Consider the following 17,591-nt stretch of genomic DNA (forward strand, 5'->3'; position numbering starts at 1 on the left):
ACGTTACGTTTATTGTTTTTGTATGGAGTGTTCAGTTTATGTGTTTAAATAACAACCATGGACACTTACCACGCCGCATATTGGTCCTCCGATCCTTCTCGCCTCTCCTCTTCAGACGAAGAGGAGGAACACCGTTACAGACGCATAGGAACGCAGAGCATTCTAAATAAGAGACCATTCCTGATTGGATTTTTCTCAGGCTTTTGCCTGCAATATCAGTTCTGTTATACTCACAGACAATATTTTTACTGTTTTGGAAACTTTAGAGTGTTTTCTATCCCAAGCTGTACATTATATGCATATTCTAACATCTTATCCTGACAAAATAGCCCGTTTACTTTGGGAATGTTATTTTTCCAAAAATGAAAATATTGCCCCCTAGTTTCAAGAGGTTAAGTGTGCTTTTCAGGGAGCTGTAGATGTGGAATTAGACCGGCGACATGCCTGTTCCGTCTCTGTTTAACCTATGCATCTCATCTGCCAGACGTGCTTGAGAGCATCAAACCCCTGTAAGAATCTCCCGGCAGAGCTGTGTTTTGACTGCACCATATTTAGTCATTCAGAGGCCACCAGACCAATACTGTCCTCCTCCATCTGAATTGGTCTCCCTCCTTTTTTTCTCTCCCTCCCTCTGCTTCGTCATTTCATCTCTTTTACTTCCCCCTCATATCATTCTCCTCTCTGCCTCTTTCAGTTATTTATTTTGCTCCATCATTCTGACACTTTGCACCCCACTTTATACCCCTTTGCCCTCTCTCTCTCTCTCTCTCTCTCTCTCTCTCTGTCCCTGTAATGGTCACTGCAGCCCTCTCTCTATTCTCTTCCTATCTCTTACCTCTCCCTCTCTCTGATGGATGCAGTGCTGAGGGAAGCTGGACCGTGACGCTAATGAGATGATAATTCCATCAGAGTTCTCTTCCTCTGGGCCTGCCCTGGCTGCCTGGTCTGCCAGCCAGACTTTGATGTTGCCTACAATACTTCCACCTGCGCACCCACTTTAGACTTCCCCCTCAGACATGTCCCATTGATCAACGTTTCCGTCCGGCCCTCCCTCCAAATAACTTATGAACCACCTCGGTTCCATTCCTACTCTCTATTTTTCATAACATGGAATTGTATTTTTTTACGTGAGGTCTACAGGTTTTTTAAAGACTTTTGGAAGATGCTTGGATGGCTAGTTGAGAGGATTCCATTCTGTACTTCAATTTGGCCTTCAGTATTGTTTAATGTTTGGGAAGTGAAAGAGTTGGTTTTGTAAAATGTCTGGGTGTGCTGGTGCAGAGGAGTCAGGCTCAGGACAGCAGAGATGAGTAATAAAAATAACTTTACTCAAAATTACCAAATACATGTAGTAGTACAAGCCCACACAAAAGGACCGAAATACATAAAACAAACACACACAAAAACCATGGGGAAAACAGAGGGTTAAAGAATGAACATGTAATTGGGGAATTGAAACCAGGTGTGTAAAACAAAGACAACTCAAATGGAAAATGAAAAGTGGATCGACGATTTCTAGAAGGCCAGTGACGTCGACCACCGAACGCCGCCCGAACAAGGAGAGGGACCAACTTTGGCGGAAGTCGTGACAGGTTTATTTATTTATGTGTTGCCTTTCTTGATCCAAACACTGTTCATGAGAAAGGCAAATCATATTTTACTTTATTTCCCTCCTGAAAAATCTTAAGAACTGATCCGTGAGCAGCATAAATAACAGACAGTAAGTGCCAGTGGATATGGTTCAGCCATCACAGGTCTGTCCGGCAAGAACAAATCCAGATGTTTTTAAGACAGGTTTATTCCAGATATAATGGGTCCTTATTTAAAAGGCCATACATTCCAATATAGAATGTCTCTATGCACCCCTAGCTTGTCCCATTAACTAGACTCAAACATTATCTCAGCCTATCGTGGCTTAGCTATTCCCGTATCTCAGTGCCTCTCCCCCTTTCTAGTCAGAGTGAGTCAGATCGCCTCATGAGAATGTGTACAGCTGACAAGAGTGTCCCTAAGTTTTACCTCAGCTTGACGTGTTGCGTGTGTATTTCAAATACCAAACCACACACACACACACACTCTCTCACACACTCAGTTATTCATTAAAAGTCACCCCCATTTATACTGGGTAAATATGAACTCTAAACAAAACACTAGACTTTAAGGGGATGACATAAGACTACTAGTGTGTGTTCATCTACCAGGGCAGAGAGGCATAGGTTTTAATGGAGCCAGACAAGGGAAACCCCAGTCCTTGAGTGTATCTGGCCACCCTGTCAGAAACGTAGAGTATAGGCATCTGGCCACCCCTTCAAGAAGGTTCTTGGCCTACTGGGAAAGACAACTGGGGTCCTAGCATAGCAGGAGACTGTAAAGACTCTAGGAGATCAGGGAACTGATAGCTAAGATGCTCTGGGCATACTGTGGCTATATACTGAAGACATAGTAGGGCAGAGTGAGGTCCCTGGAGAAGGCTTTGGGACCACTGTGAGGGACTCTACGTCAGAAGTCGACTAGGGCACATTGGTAGGGTGCTCCCCCAGGGTAGAATCTGGCAGCATCTCTGGCCCTGGGGAAGGCACCACAGTGGAGACCTGTTGGGACGCCATTGGTAACAATAGCTTAATTAACACTATGGGCTACTGTATGTTTAAGCTTAAACTCTATTGGACCCGTTAGGTTCACTACTGGAGCAGTAGGGTGAAATGAAAACCACACAAGTGAATCATTTAGGAAAGGAATGCAGGCTTGTATTTTGTAAATATTTTTATTTACAAAATACAGGCCGGCATCCCTTTCCTAAAATGATTCAAGTATTGATATGTGAAATTTGTACAATGAGCTCAATATGAATGAAATACATCAATAGTACAATAGACTGAGATATCGGCCATATTTCAGGCATATAGTTTACCAGGGTGCACCCAACTTTATCTTAATCTGAGGGGTCTCTCAGATTTCAATGTTCAAAGTTCAACAGCAATACAATAAACATTAAAACACAACCCAATCCACAAATACTGACTTAAAAACCACTATGACATGGAATCAAATGTGAGTAACTGTGCCTATGAATAACAACTGTAAGGTGTTTAAGTGTAGCATGTACATGTATAACAATCACACTGCAATGTATGATGCAATCCTACCACAGCCTAGTATGGCAGTGCCAATTCATTGTTCTCCAAGGAAAATCTAATTTATTTATAAAGCTCTTCCTACATCAGCTGATGTCACCCTAAAACCCCAAACAGCAAGCAATGCAGGTGTAGAAGCACGGTGGCTAGGAAAAACTCCCTAGAAAGGCCATAACATAGGAAGAAACCTAGAGAGGAACCAGGCTATGAGGGGTGGCCAGGCCTCTTCTGGCTGTGCCGTGTGGAGATTATAACAGAACATGACCAAGATGTTCAAATGTTCATAGATGACCAGCAGGGTCAAATAATAATAATCACAGTAGTTGTCGAGGGTGCACATAGGTCAGCACCTCAGGAGTAAATGTCGGGCTCAGGTCATCTGAGAGAGAAAGAAAGAAAGAATTAGAGAGCATGCTTAAATTCACACAGGATAAGACAGGAGAAATACTCCAGATATAACAGACTGACCCTTGCCCCCCGACACATAAACTACTGCGGCATAAATACTGGAGATAAGAATAAGAAATCTTTGCATGCAAATGTTCTTATTGATGTCCTGGTTTTGGGCGGCTTGCCATCCTTGGTGGAAACTGAAACCTTACTCAAAAAAAAAGAAAAAATCCTGGCTTCAATCTTTCCCTCAATCCCTTCACAGCACGTTTTAATAGATAAGTGAGTGTTAATATTCAATCTCTCTTTTTCTCAACGATTTGAAACTTAGTTTTTCTTCCATGGAATGGCAGTAGCTCTTCACGTACCATTCTTGCTCTCTTTTTTTTGCATTTTGGCACCAACTGGTGTATAACGTGAGGTTAGGAGAGGGTCTAAGAGAATATTGAGTTTGATTGGCTCAAAATAACCTGCTCGTCATGCAGCTTCTGACAGCTGATTTGTAATAGCTGTCAACTTAAGGCTATTCGTCCCGCCAACGGGACACCTGTCGACAATTTCTGATGAAATTGGAGGACGCGCAATTCAAATAAATAATCGTACAAATTATGGATATTAACATCTAGATACATACAAGTGTCTTAAATTGGTTAAAAGCTTCAATTATTGTTAATCTAACTGCATTGTCCGATTTACAATAGGCTTTTAAGCGAAAGCATGCCATGCGATTGTTTGAGGATGGCACCCCACATCAACATATTTTTCAACCAGCACAGACTTCATAAAAACACAAATAGCCATTAAATAATCACTTACTTTTTGAAAATCTTCCTCTGATTTGCAATCCAAGGGTCCAAGCTACAACATGCATGGTCGTTTTGTTCGATAAAATCCTTCTTTATATCCAAAAAAGTCTGTTTAGTTGGCACCATCGATTTGAATTCAACATGCAGACAAAGGAATCCAAAAATATACCGCTAAACTTAGTTAAAACAAGTCAAACTACATTTCTATTAAATCCTCAGTTATCCTAAAATGTAATTAAACTATAATATTGCATACGGAAAGAAGTACTTTCAATAGAAAAGTGAAATTAGCTAGTGCGCGTCCTCCTCGTCGTGCACCTACAGACTGATTTCCAACTCTGTGACTCCCAGTACCAAAACTCAAACTTCTTCCTCGTTTTGGAAGAAACAAGCCTGAAACATTGAACAAAGACAGTTGAACTCTAGTGGAAGCCGTAGGATTTGCAATCTGGGAGGTGGAATTGCATAGGACCCATAGCGTTCCATTGTCAAAGCATGTGATCTCAACAAAAAAATATTCCGGTTGGTTTTTCTTTGGATTTTCTCCTACTATATCAATTGTGTTATAGTCTCATACATTATTTTAACATTTCTACCAACTTCAGTGTTTTCTATCCAATGGTACCAATTATATGCATAACCTGGCATCAGGGCCTGAGCAACAGGCTGTTTACTTTGGGCACGTCAGTCAGGCGGAAATTCTGAAAAAAGGACCTTAGCCCTTTTAACATATCAATAGCAATATAGTATAATATGATTGGTTACTGGAATCTCACTAGTAACGATTAGTATTCACATTAGTTGACCTGTGTTACACATGGCTGAAGTAGGTTTGAGCACCAGGCTCTGCTAACTCCTCTGTCCCTGGAGAAGGCGGAGGCTCCATGCCAGGAGCAGGTGTAATAGGATCCACTGCTAACTTGACAGGCCCGTCCCAGCACATCCCGGAGGGCCAATGAAAATATACATGAAATGGATCTACCACGAGGAGAAGATCACCACCATTGGTCACCAAAAGGGACGCCCATCCCGACCAAGTGGAGTCTGACCAGTCCTCACGTCCCCTTTCTCAAGTACCTTCTTGTTCATTGCCAGCTGTTGTGGCTCACCATCAGGGGGATGCTGCAGATTTACACCCTGCAGCGTCACTCCACTCTCGCCAGCCTAAAGCACCTTCATCAGCATGAGCCCATGACAACGCCCTCACCATCAGCATCAGAGTCGCCAGCCGTCCTGGTCTCTACTAACAAAGCTTACCCTGGGTGGAGCACCCCATAACCACCCTATAACTGTGCTCCAGCCGACCCCAGCCATTCAGATCCAGTCTGCTCCGAGCATGGAGCTCAAGTTAGCAGTGGATCCTATTACACCTGCTCCTGGCATGGAGCCTCCGCCTTCTCCAGGGACAGAGGAGTTAGCAGAGAAATTATATATCTGAATGCTTGGTGTTTTAAAGAACTACAACATTGTTAGGGAATTAAAGGTAAACCACTTTCTTATATTTTCACAAGAATGCATTTTTTTGCAAGCAAATTCAAAATAAATCTTAGACAAAGCTGTCGGAAAACAGAAATTAAAATTGTTTTCGAACTTTCCTGGTAATAATCTTAAAATTAAGATGAGTCCTTCAACACCTCTTTCCGTTCTTACCACACGCATGCACACACAGTCCTCCAGTCAGAAGAGAGGCCAAATGGTCAAGGCTTAAAAACTTGAGCAGAAAAGAGTGCCCCTCTTTATCCAGTGTTCTGAGAGTTGCTAGCTGTGGACCCTCTCAAAACGAAAAGGTACAGAACATGACTTTTTCGACTAATTTTAATTTGCTCCGTCTGCCTTCCTCCAAGACTGAAGTGCAAGGTAGAAGCAGACTTTTGTTTTGAGGAAAAGCCCCTGGCCATATACAGTACATATCTTCCCACTGGACACAAACTGGTTGAATCAACGTTGTTTCAACTACATTTTCTAAACTATTGTGATGTGGAATCTATGTGGAAAATACATTGGAGAACAGTTGAGAAAAGTAATCAATGTTGTTGTGAGGGTGGAATTTCAACTACAGGATTACGTAATTGTAACGAATTTTCAACATATACAAACCTTGTATAAAATATGTTGAACTTGTACCTTTGAAACAACATCAGATCTTCAACGTTATATCCACTACCAGAAAGAAAACAGTACGCTGTGCAGCTTCTCCTACTGGGGTGTTGATCTACAGTGCCTTGCGAAGGTATTCGGCCCCCTTGAACTTTGTGACCTTTTGCCACATTTCAGACTTCAAACATAAAGGTATAAAACTGTATTTTTTTGTGAGGAATCAACAACAAGTGGGACACAATCATGAAGTGGAACGACATTTATTGGATATTTCAAACTTTTTTAACAAATCAGAAACTGAAAATTTGGATTTGCAAAATTATTCAGCCCCCTTAAGTTAATACTTTGTAGCGCCACCTTTTGCTGCGATTACAGCTGTACGTCGCTTGGGGTATGTCTCTATCAGTTTTGCACATCAACAGACTACCATTTTTTCCCATTCCTCCTTGCAAAACAGCTCTAGCTCAGTGAGGTTGGATGGAGAGCATTTGTGAACAGCAGTTTTCAGTTCTTTCCACAGATTCTCGATTGGATTCAGGTCTGGACTTTGACTTGGCCATTCTAACACCTGGATATGTTTATTTTTGAACCATTCCATTGTAGATTTTGCTTTATGTTTTGAATCATTGTCTTGTTGGAAGACAAATCTCCGTCCCAGTCTCAGGTCTTTTGCAGACTCCATCAGGTTTTCTTCCAGAATGGTCCTGTATTTGGCTCCATCCATCTTCCCATCAATTTTAACCATCTTCTCTGTCCCTGCTGAACAAAAGCAGGCCCAAACCATGATGCTGCCACCACCATGTTTGACAGTGGGGATGGTGTGTTCAGGGTGATGAGCTGTGTTGCTTTAACGCCAAACATAACGTTTTGCATTGTTGCCAAAAAGTTCAATTTTGGTTTCATCTGACCAGAGCACCTTCTTCCACATGTTTGGTGTGTCTCCCAGGTGGCTTGTGGCATACTTTAAACAACACTTTTTATGGATATCTTTAAGAAATGGCTTTCTTCTTGCCACTCTTCCATAAAGGCCAGATTTGTGCAATATACGACTGATTGTTGTCCTATGGACAGAGTCTCCCACCTCAGCTGTAGATCTCTGCAGTTCATCCAGAGTGATCATGGGCCTCTTGGCTGCATCTCTGATCAGTCTTCTCCTTGTATGAGCTGAAAGTTTAGAGGGACGGCCAGGTCTTGGTAGATTTGCAGTGATCTGATACTCCTTCCATTTCAATATTATCGCTTGCACAGTGCTCCTTGGGATGTTTAAAGCTTGGGAAATCTTTTTGTATCCAAATCCGGCTTTAAACTTCTTCACAACAGTATCTCGGACCTGCCTGGTGTGTTCCTTGTTCTTCATGATGCTCTCTGCGCTTTTACTGGACCTCTGAGACTATCACAGTGCAGGTGCATTTATACGGAGACTTGATTACACACAGGTGGATTGTATTTATCATCATTAGTCATTTAGGTCAACATTGGATCATTCAGAGATCCTCACTGAACTTCTGGAGAGAGTTTGCTGCACTGAAAGTAAAGGGGCTGAATAATTTTGCACGCCCAATTTTTCAGTTTTTGATTTGTTAAAAAAGTTTGAAATATCCAATAAATGTCGTTCCACTTCATGATTGTGTCCCACTTGTTGTTGATTCTTCACAAAAAAAATACAGTTTTATATCTTTATGTTTGAAGCCTGAAATGTGGCAAAAGGTTGCAAAGTTCAAGGGGGCCGAATACTTTCGCAAGGCACTGTATACCTGCTGCAGCGCGTGCTACGGGTGGGTGATGCTATGGTGACCAGCGAGCTAAGGGGGAACTTTACCGAATAGGGTCTTGTAGATGACATGGAGCCAGTGGGTTTGGCGATGTGTATGAAGCGAGGGCCAGCCAACGAGAGCGTACAGGTCTAAATGGTGGGTAGTATATGGGGCTTTGGTGACAAAACAAAATGGAGACCTTAAAAGGATAGATATAGGTCTGTAGCAGGTTGGGTCAAGAGTGTCCCCCCCTTTGAAGAGGGGGATGACCGCAGCTGCTTTCCAGTCTTTGGGAATCTCAGACGACATGAAAGAGAGGTTGAACAGGCTTTTAATAGGGGTGGCAACAAGTTCGGCAGTTAATTTTGAGAAAGAAAGGGTCCAGATTGTCTAGCCCGGCTGATTTGCAGGGGTCCAGATTTTGCAGCTCTTTCAGAACATCAGCTGACTGGATTTGGGAGAAGGCAAAATTGGGAAGGCTTGGGCGAGTTGCTGTGGGGGGTGCAGTGCTGTTGACCGGGGTAGGGGTACCCAGGTGGAAAGCATGGCCAGCCGTAGAAAAATGGTTATTGAAATTCTCAAATATAGTGGATTTATCAGTGGTGACAGTGTTTCCTATCTTCAGTGCACTGGGCAGCTGGGAGGAGGTCTTCTTATTCTCCATGGACTTTAGTGTCCCAGAACCTTTTTGAGTTTGTGTTGCAGGAAGCAAATGTCTGCTTGAAAAAGCTAGCCTTGGCTTTTCTAACTGCCTGTGTATATTGGTTTCTAGCTTCCCTGGAAAGCTGCATATCATGGGGGCTGTTCGATGCTCATGCTGAATGCCATTGTGTTGGTTAAGGGCAGTCAGGTCTGGGGAGAACCAAGGGCTATATCTGTTCCTGGTTCTAAATTTCTTGAATGGGGCATGCTTATTTAAGATGGTTAGGAAGGCATTTTTTTTAAATAACCAGGCATCCTCTACTGACGGGATGAAATCAATATCCTTCCAGGATACCCCGGTCAGGTCGATTAGAAAGGCCTGCTTGCTGAAGTGTTTCAGGGAGTGTTTGACAGTGATGAGTGGAGGTCGTTTGACCACTGACCCATTACGGATGCAGGCAATGAGGCAGTGATCGCTGAGATCTTGGTTGAAGACAGCAGAGGTGTAATTAGAGGGCAAGTTGGTTAGGATGATATCTATGAGGGTTCCCGTGTTTACGGCTTTGGGGAGGTACCTGGTAGGTTCATTGATAATTTGTGTGAGATTGAGGGCATCAAGATTATAGGATGGCTGGGGTGTTAAGCATGTTCCAGTTCTATACCAGGCAGTGTAAGAGGAAGGCCCTAAAAATGGTCAAAGGCTCCAGCCACCCTAGTCATAGACTGTTCTCTCTGCTACCACATGGCAAGCGGTACCGGAGCGCCAAGTTTAGGTCCAAGAGGCTTCTAAACAGCTTCTACCCCCGAGCCATAAGACTCCTGAACACCTAATCAAATGGCTACGCACACTATTTGCAATGCCCCCCCCCTTTTTACACCTCTGCTACTCTCTGTTGCTATCATCTACATATAGTCACTTTAATAACTATCTACATGTACGTAATTCTTCAACTAAACGGTGTTCCCGCACATTGGCTCTGTACCGTAACCTCTCTGTATGCAGTCTCGCTATTGTTATTTTACTGCTGCTCTTCAGTTACTTGTTACTTTTATTTCTTACTCTTATTTATATATTTTTAAACTGCATTGTTGGTTAGGGGCTTGTAATTAAGCATTTCACTGTAAGGGGAATGTTGTATTCGGCGCATGTGGCTAATAACATTTTGATTTGAAATGTGAAAGGAATGTAGGAGAATATAACACATTAGATCTGGTTAAAGATAATACAAAGAGAAAAAAATACATTTGTTTTGTATTTTTTTTGTACCGTCATCTTTGAAATGCAAGTAAAGGGCATAACGATTGTTTTAGCCCAGGCACAATTTAGACTTTGGCCACTAGATGGCAGCACTGTATGTGAAAGGTTTTAGAGTGATCCAGCGAAATCCTGCGTATCTATACAACATGTTGTATCAAGACTGCCAAAATGTACCTAATTGTTTTATTCATACATTTTCAAGTTAATAATTGTACACTCAATCACCTCAATCAATAGCATGGTATTCTTTCACTGTAACAGCTACTGTAAATTAGACAGTGCAGTTAGATTAACACGAATTTAAGATTTCTGCCCATATTAGATATGTCTATGTCCTGGGAATGTTTTTGTTTCTTACAACTTCATGCTAATCACATTAGCCTACGTTAGCTCAACCGTCCCGTGGATGGGTCACCGATCCTGAAGAAGTTTTAAAGAATAGGATTTAGCCAGTGGCTCAGATTAAACTATCCAAGCATTAGATATCATTTAAATTATATTTGGTTGCATTGAAAACCAAACCAAACACAATTCAATATTACTTTTGTAATACAGAAAATAGCTTAACGTTATCTCACAAGCTAAAATGACTAACACATCCATGGCCATATATTAGTCTACTGTCACGCCCTGATCAGTTTCACCTGTCCTAGTGATTGTCTCCATCCCCTCCAGGTGTTTTTTGTTATCCCTGATGTATATATCCCTGTTTCCTGTCTCTCTGTGTTTTTCCCATGCTCCTGCCTTTTCTATTCTCTTTTACTAGTCCTCCCGGTTTGATCCTTGCCTGTTTTCTGGACTCTGTACCCACCTGCCTGACCTTTCTGCCTGACCTTTCTGCCTGACCTCGAGCCTGCCTACCACACTGTACCTTCTGCACTCTGAACTGGTTTTGACCTTTTGCCTGTCCATGACCATTCTCTTGCCTACCCCTTTTGGATGTAATAAATATCAAAGACTCAAACCATCTGCCTCCCGTGTCTGCATCTGGGCCTTGTGCCCTAATATCTACTGTAACTATAAATGTCTTATGTACCATAACTTCAAATAAATCAAATAGCCGCCTGTCCCTTTTTAACCTTTTTACTCGTGAGTTCCAAATATCTCTAACAGTTGCCCCAGCGTGAGTTTTCTTTGATGCGTGTGATGTCAGAATGCACTCACTGTTCCAAAATGTGATAGTTATGCAATAGGACAGTTAACCCTCATACATAAGAACACATTTGTAGTTACAGTAGGCTAACCTTAACATGTGACAATTTATATTTGAGGCTTTACTGAGCCTTCTAGAGCCCAATCACTTCCCTAGTGTTTCCCCAGATCAAGTATGAAGACATTGTGCATCTCTTGTCAGTACCGGCTTTGTACAGACTTTTCCCCACAGCACATTTTTTGTCTGGAACCTGCATTGCCTTCATTGTTTTCCTTACAAATTGGATGTTGGACATGTATGCATTCCTGTCACAGTAAGTGGCTTATTTTCTGTATATTGCGTTTTTGTTTTTACTTTTTCACACCATTTCTCTGTATGGATCATAATGCATTTAATGTTTTCAAGTACTGGTGGTGAATCATGCATTCCGATAGATTGTAATGGACATCTATGATGTGTGTAAAATACTTTTTTGAAGGTTGTACTGATTATGATGAGCTAATGCTAAGCTAATTGCTGGCTGTGTGTGGCGCCATGTTTGTTGACATCATACAATGCATTCTGGTTGTCACGTAAGCGTCTGTCAGACAAAATATGTTATAATAAGGGATAGTTCAATCGACTGACTTATAGTGCTTTGAAGACAACTGTGATCTCTGAAAAATACTAGGTCAAACTATGACCTCAGTGATCTACAGGTTGGAAAGTTGAAGCTCTAGAAAGAGGCCCAAGTTCCCAAGGTGGATGACCATTAAAAAATATATCCGAGTCGGAGCTAGTTTTTTTCCGAGTTCCCAGTTGTCTTGAATACACTGTAGTCAGAAGTCAGAAATTTCTGAGTTCCCAGTTGTTTTGAACGCGGCATCAGATTGTAAACCCTTTCCAAGGGTTTTATTTTTATTTAGCGTATAAACTCCAGTGTTTGCCCCCCATTTATTGATAATCCCCCCCCCCCATCACAGTAATATTTCTTGCATCATATCCCCCTCACGATACCTTTCCCATTTCTACCCCATGGACTTGAACCCCCCACAAAACCACCTAAAATGGTTTCATCCCTGTTTAGCTTTCGTGCTACGTCTAGGCAGTAGGCTTGTATTTGGTGTGATGATCTGTGAGGTGATAATGTTTTATTTGCTTTGTGATTTGTCAAAAACAGTAAATGACTTGTCAAGTCATGTGCTCTGGTTCTTGTAGACACTGTAGCAAGTACATTGAAGGTTTGTAATATGCTTAGAAGTTGCTAAACTAAGTTCATATTTTTTGACAATGGGCGCAGCCATCTTTGATATAGTTCATTTGCGTTTTAAAATGGCATTCTGGGATTCGGGAGTTTTCGCTTGTCAAACATAAACAAACATGGCTACCCTCGTGAAGAATTTAGCTGCTGTTAGCTTAGCTGACACGGATCTCTTTTCTAAACAACATTACATTAGTACCTTGTGCTCACCACAGATGTGGTACATTGTAAACAAATCTAGCTGTTAGGTTGCTAACTTCTGTTTATTTTTTTTTGTCCGCGCAACCTGTTATTTGGACTGGTTTATGGAATGAGTTTGGCTGTGGATGTGTTCCATGTGATGCTTGGATGATGAAGATGGCATTTATATTTTACAATAAATGTAACGTCTGCGTCCAAATCACACTCCCAAACACTTTGATCCCCAAGACGCAGCCCACTTTCCAGCTCATTCTCCAGATCCCAATCGCCAGAATTCTAATCGCCTGTTCAGACACCTGCATGTCATCATCCCACACTATTCAGTTCAGTTCCTTGCACCCCAGCACTGTGAGGTATTGTTTGCTTTGAGACACAATTTCAGAGCTCTGTTTTTCCCCATCCTTCTCTCCTCCCGTGTATGATAGTTTTTGCCTGCCTCACTCACGATGCCTTTTGCCTATTCCCTGCCTGTACTGTTACCATTTTTGGACCTACTGTGTATGACCTTCTGCCTGCCCCTGGACCCAGCTACCTCCCTCCTCCTATGGTCCCTTTCATTAAACACCTGCAGCACTCTGCACTTGAAACCAGCTCTCTGTCTCCCTCGTGTTCATTACAATAAAATGTGAAATTGAGGAACAAAGTTGTGAAGCCCTTTATTTCCCATCAGTACAAAACATTGTTTAGATGCTTTTTGACAACAATGCTGTTTTGACGCATTTGTTGCATCATACGTTCTGTTGCTACTGTTCCAGTAACATATTTGTGATCGTACGCTGCAAGGACCCCTCAACAACAATCACAAATACGTGATCGTACACGTCAAAGGGTTAATGGCTGGGCAACGGCACACATTCAGAAAATAAATGCTGGTTTTAAACAATCGCTAGGTGTAAATGAATTGTTTACGAGGTTACTCTGAATTACCATGATTTGTTAGGGGTTTGTTTGATTTTGTTATATTAAATCATTCAGTAATGACTCAGATAAAATGATGGCAATCATCCGTTTTTATCGCACGTTAGAAACTGCTAGCCATTTGCTGCTAACAGCTGAGAGCTGCTAGCTAATTGACAAGCATAAAAACAAGAACAACTTCGGGAGTACAGACCCTTAGAAATCATCTGATCTTCCTCTAGTGGCGAAAGTAAGAATTGACAAATGCAGTCATAGGAGAATAGTAATTCTGTCAAGGAAGCTTATTTACATTTTTTTATACAGGCATACTAACACAAAATAAATGTGACACAGTGAGTAAATGATAACAGATTAGTGCAGGAAATGAAGAAATGTATATAAATGCTGGAAGTGAATGCTTGAGTTAAACAATTAACTATGCAAATGAGCAAAAGCTGTGCGCATTAATAAGGAAATGGATGCCTGGCCCCAATAGAAGCCTGGCTCTCATACGCGCCTGTTGTATTAAGTGATTTAAGTAAATACATGCCCAGGCTATTCATTTAAGCTTTACGGTAATCATAGGAAGTGTGCCTGTTCAAGAAAGCATGCAAAGGGCACAGGTCTGGAGATTTTTACAATTGCTATAATAATCAGTGCAGAATCTCAAACAGCATTGATCACTTGCACTGTGTACTTTTAATGTAATATCCTCTGCAATCCAGGTCATTTGGTGTTGCTATTGGATAAAGCACAGTGGTAACGCATTAAGTTGTTCTATAAATACAACATATCTGACTCTGTATTCCTATCAGAACTTTGTTGTGCTTTTAAGTGGTTGTAAGCGCAGTGATAACACATTTAGGTGTCAGCTAAACCAAAAACCAGCCATTGTTTCCCATTGGAGTTTGGTTGCTCTTTTAGATCGTTGAAAACATTGGGAATGCAATGAACATCTGGCTGACTTTTTGAGTGGCTGAATAAAGGTTGATATCTGGGAACATTTCAATTTGGAAATTTGATCTGTGGATTTTCTCCCTCATTTCTCTCTCTGCCCCACATCTCTGCTCTCTCACACATCCGAAATCAGGCTGATGGGACTTTTGATGGGACTTTTGATATATGCAGAAAATTGCCACCACAGTGACTTTCTATAACAGAGACCATGTTGGAAATAAAGCTTGTATGTGAAAACCATTTTGAAGATGCATACTTTCCGTTTTTGAATTCCCTTTACTGGTGTACAAGAGGACGGCTTGTCCAGATCAAACACCCCACTGGAACTACATTTGAAGCTGTTTACGCGTCCTAATCATTCTATTGCTCAGAAAACCAGATGTTTTAATCGGTATATTTAGATTTTGACCTTACGCCGATTTAAGACGAGCAGAGTAAGCCTATTTCCATACTCTGACTACTGCCGTAATCAGTTTCATATTGAATTATTAGTGTGCATGTCAACGCTGAGATTTATAGAGAACCTTCAGTCCAAACCAATGGCTTTGTTACAGCAAGCTCTGCCAATGGAATCTGTAAAGAACACATTGGCGCCATCGTAGCCTACATATAGCAGCTACCATGGTATATGTTCAATAGGCATATAACTTTGCAATTGCCAAGTGGGGAAATAAATACTATATTGTGTTTAACACAGTGTGCAGCTAGTTATTCCTACTCTGTAGAGCTGGATTGAGAATGATAAGTGGTTAATTCCTCCAAAGGAAGGCACATTACTTGGTCCTATTTAGTTACTTTTTAGGTCAAAGTTTTTATTAACTATTGTATTGGGTATTGGCTAAGGTTACGTGCGGCTGATGGCTCTGCCTGCATATTTTGAACGGGGGGGGGGGGATTATTGGGTGACTTCTGACGCGTGCACCACTGAAGCATGACCAGAATGCCTTGCCACAAACTGAATGGAGGTGCTGAAAGAGTGGCGCCATTGAAATTCAGGGCACAGTCGCTCCAATCCGGCCCCTAACGTCTCTCTTTATATGGTATTCTCATTCTCCTTCTCTTACTCTCTCTTCCCCCATCTCTCTCTTCTCTTTCCTTCTCTCACTCTCTCTCTCCTCCTTCTCCTATCTCTCCTCTCTCTCTATCTTTCTCTCTTTTGCAAGGTTTTAGTTCATGAAAACACTCCATTACTCATCATAAGGTTCTGATGTGTTTTGAAATGTCACAAATGTGATATTTAGCTGAAATGAGTAAGCTTGCGCATATAGTAGGATTGAATTGACGACAATAGGATGCCTGGATGTGTTTGGGACAAATGGACGTGTCAACAATGACATGAGAATAACTACATTACGGAACTGTGAATATTTTCATCAATAAGCGTGTCAAAAATGCTGCTTGTTGCTTTGAATCCTTTTATGGCCACGATGGCACTGATCTTTTTCTTGCTTTTCTCTCTCTTGGCATAGATTTTGGTGGTCACGGTCACCCTAAAGGAAGGGTCTGTGAGCTGGGATTCTCTCCTTCCACTCCCCCTCACACACACACACTCCCTCGCATAGACACTCTGCACAATGAGGGAAGCCTGGAGGTGCTTGCTGGGACTGTGCCTCCTGGCACGCTCTGCCTCCCCCGCCTCTCCTCACGGTGCCGCCAACCCCTTTGCTGGGCAACAGATACCCCCAGATCCCTGCTACGATGACGCAGGCGCCGCCCGCCGCTGCATCCCCGAGTTCATCAACGCCGCCTTTGGCAAGGAGGTGGCCGTGTCCAGCGTGTGCGGCTGGCCGACGTCATCGCGCTCTTGTAGCATGGTGGAGCACGGTGAGGAGCGGCCTTCAGTGCGCACCTGCCAGATCTGTGACGCAGCGGACCCATGGCGTGCCCACCCGCCCTCTTACCTCACCGACCTCAACTCGGCCCACAACCTCACCTGCTGGCAGTCGGAGAATCTGCACACCTCGCCAAACAACGTCAACCTCACCCTGTCGCTGGGAAAGAAGTTTGAGATCACCTACGTCAGCTTGCAGTTCTGCTCGCCCCGCCCAGAGTCATTGGCAATCTACAAGAGCATGGACTACGGCAAGAGCTGGACACCTTACCAGTACTATTCGTCCCAGTGCCGGCGCATGTACAACCGGCCTAACAAGGCGGCCATCACAAAGCAGAATGAGCAGGAGGCCCTTTGTACCGATGGCCACACTGACCTCTACCCACTTTCCGGAGGGCTCATTGCCTTCAGCACTCTGGACGGGCGGCCCTCCGGGAAAGACTTTGACAACAGCCCTGTGCTCCAGGACTGGGTATCAGTCACCGACATCTGTGTGGTCTTTAGCCGGCCCCAGCTGCCCCGCGAAATAGGGACAGGAGAAGGGGCGGGAGTAGGCGGGGGAGGCCAGCCGGACGAGGACCCAATGGTGCCGTCCACGTCTCTGCCGGCGTACTTCTACGCGGTGGGGGACTTCCAGGTGGGCGGGAGGTGTAAGTGCAACGGGCACGCCTCACGCTGCCTCAAGGACAAGGAGGGCAAGCTGGTGTGCGACTGTAAACACAACACGGAGGGGCCCGAGTGCGACCACTGCAAGCCCTTCCACTGCGACCGGCCGTGGCAGAGGGCCAGCGCCCGCGAGGCCAACGAGTGTTTACGTGAGTCCCAGGTCTATTCAGCATTTTCTATCTGTTTTGATTCTTCTTTTAGATTCTGCGCTTTTCCACTCTTTTCACTCTCTTATTTTCCATTATTTATTTCTGGGATCAATTCTTTATTGTTGACCCTTGTTGGTTAGCAGGTATGTGTACAGTAAATAGACATAGTAATTCCTAATATAGTTGCATTCATAATGTTAGTATGGTTTTACAAAGAGATGCCATCAGCTTTGCCCACTTAAATCAGTGACATGGGCACACAAAGGCAGATCTGACTCGGTATCTCAAAGCCAATGACATCAGCATGCTTATACAGTGCCTTCGGAAAGTATTCAGACCCCTTGACTTTTTCCACATTTTGTTAAGTTACAGCCTTCTTTTAAAATTGATTAAATAAAACATTTTCCTCAGCAATC

General features: G+C 42.9%; 1 protein-coding gene across 2 annotated transcripts in view; it reads left to right on the top strand.

Moving 5' to 3' along the window:
- Positions 1–17,591, top strand: part of LOC135523946 (netrin-3-like) — a 106,223-nt gene that overhangs the window by 17,637 nt on the left and 70,995 nt on the right. For both annotated transcript variants that reach the window (XM_064950980.1, XM_064950981.1), the window contains exon 2: positions 15,999–17,175. In XM_064950980.1, coding sequence (XP_064807052.1) covers positions 16,104–17,175 — 1,072 coding nt within the window. In that variant the 5' untranslated portion in view covers positions 15,999–16,103. The remainder of the gene's footprint in view (positions 1–15,998; positions 17,176–17,591) is intronic.

The sequence above is a fragment of the Oncorhynchus masou genome, chromosome 31 (genome assembly GCF_036934945.1).
Source record: "Oncorhynchus masou masou isolate Uvic2021 chromosome 31, UVic_Omas_1.1, whole genome shotgun sequence".
NCBI classification, from domain to species: Eukaryota; Metazoa; Chordata; class Actinopteri; order Salmoniformes; family Salmonidae; genus Oncorhynchus; species Oncorhynchus masou.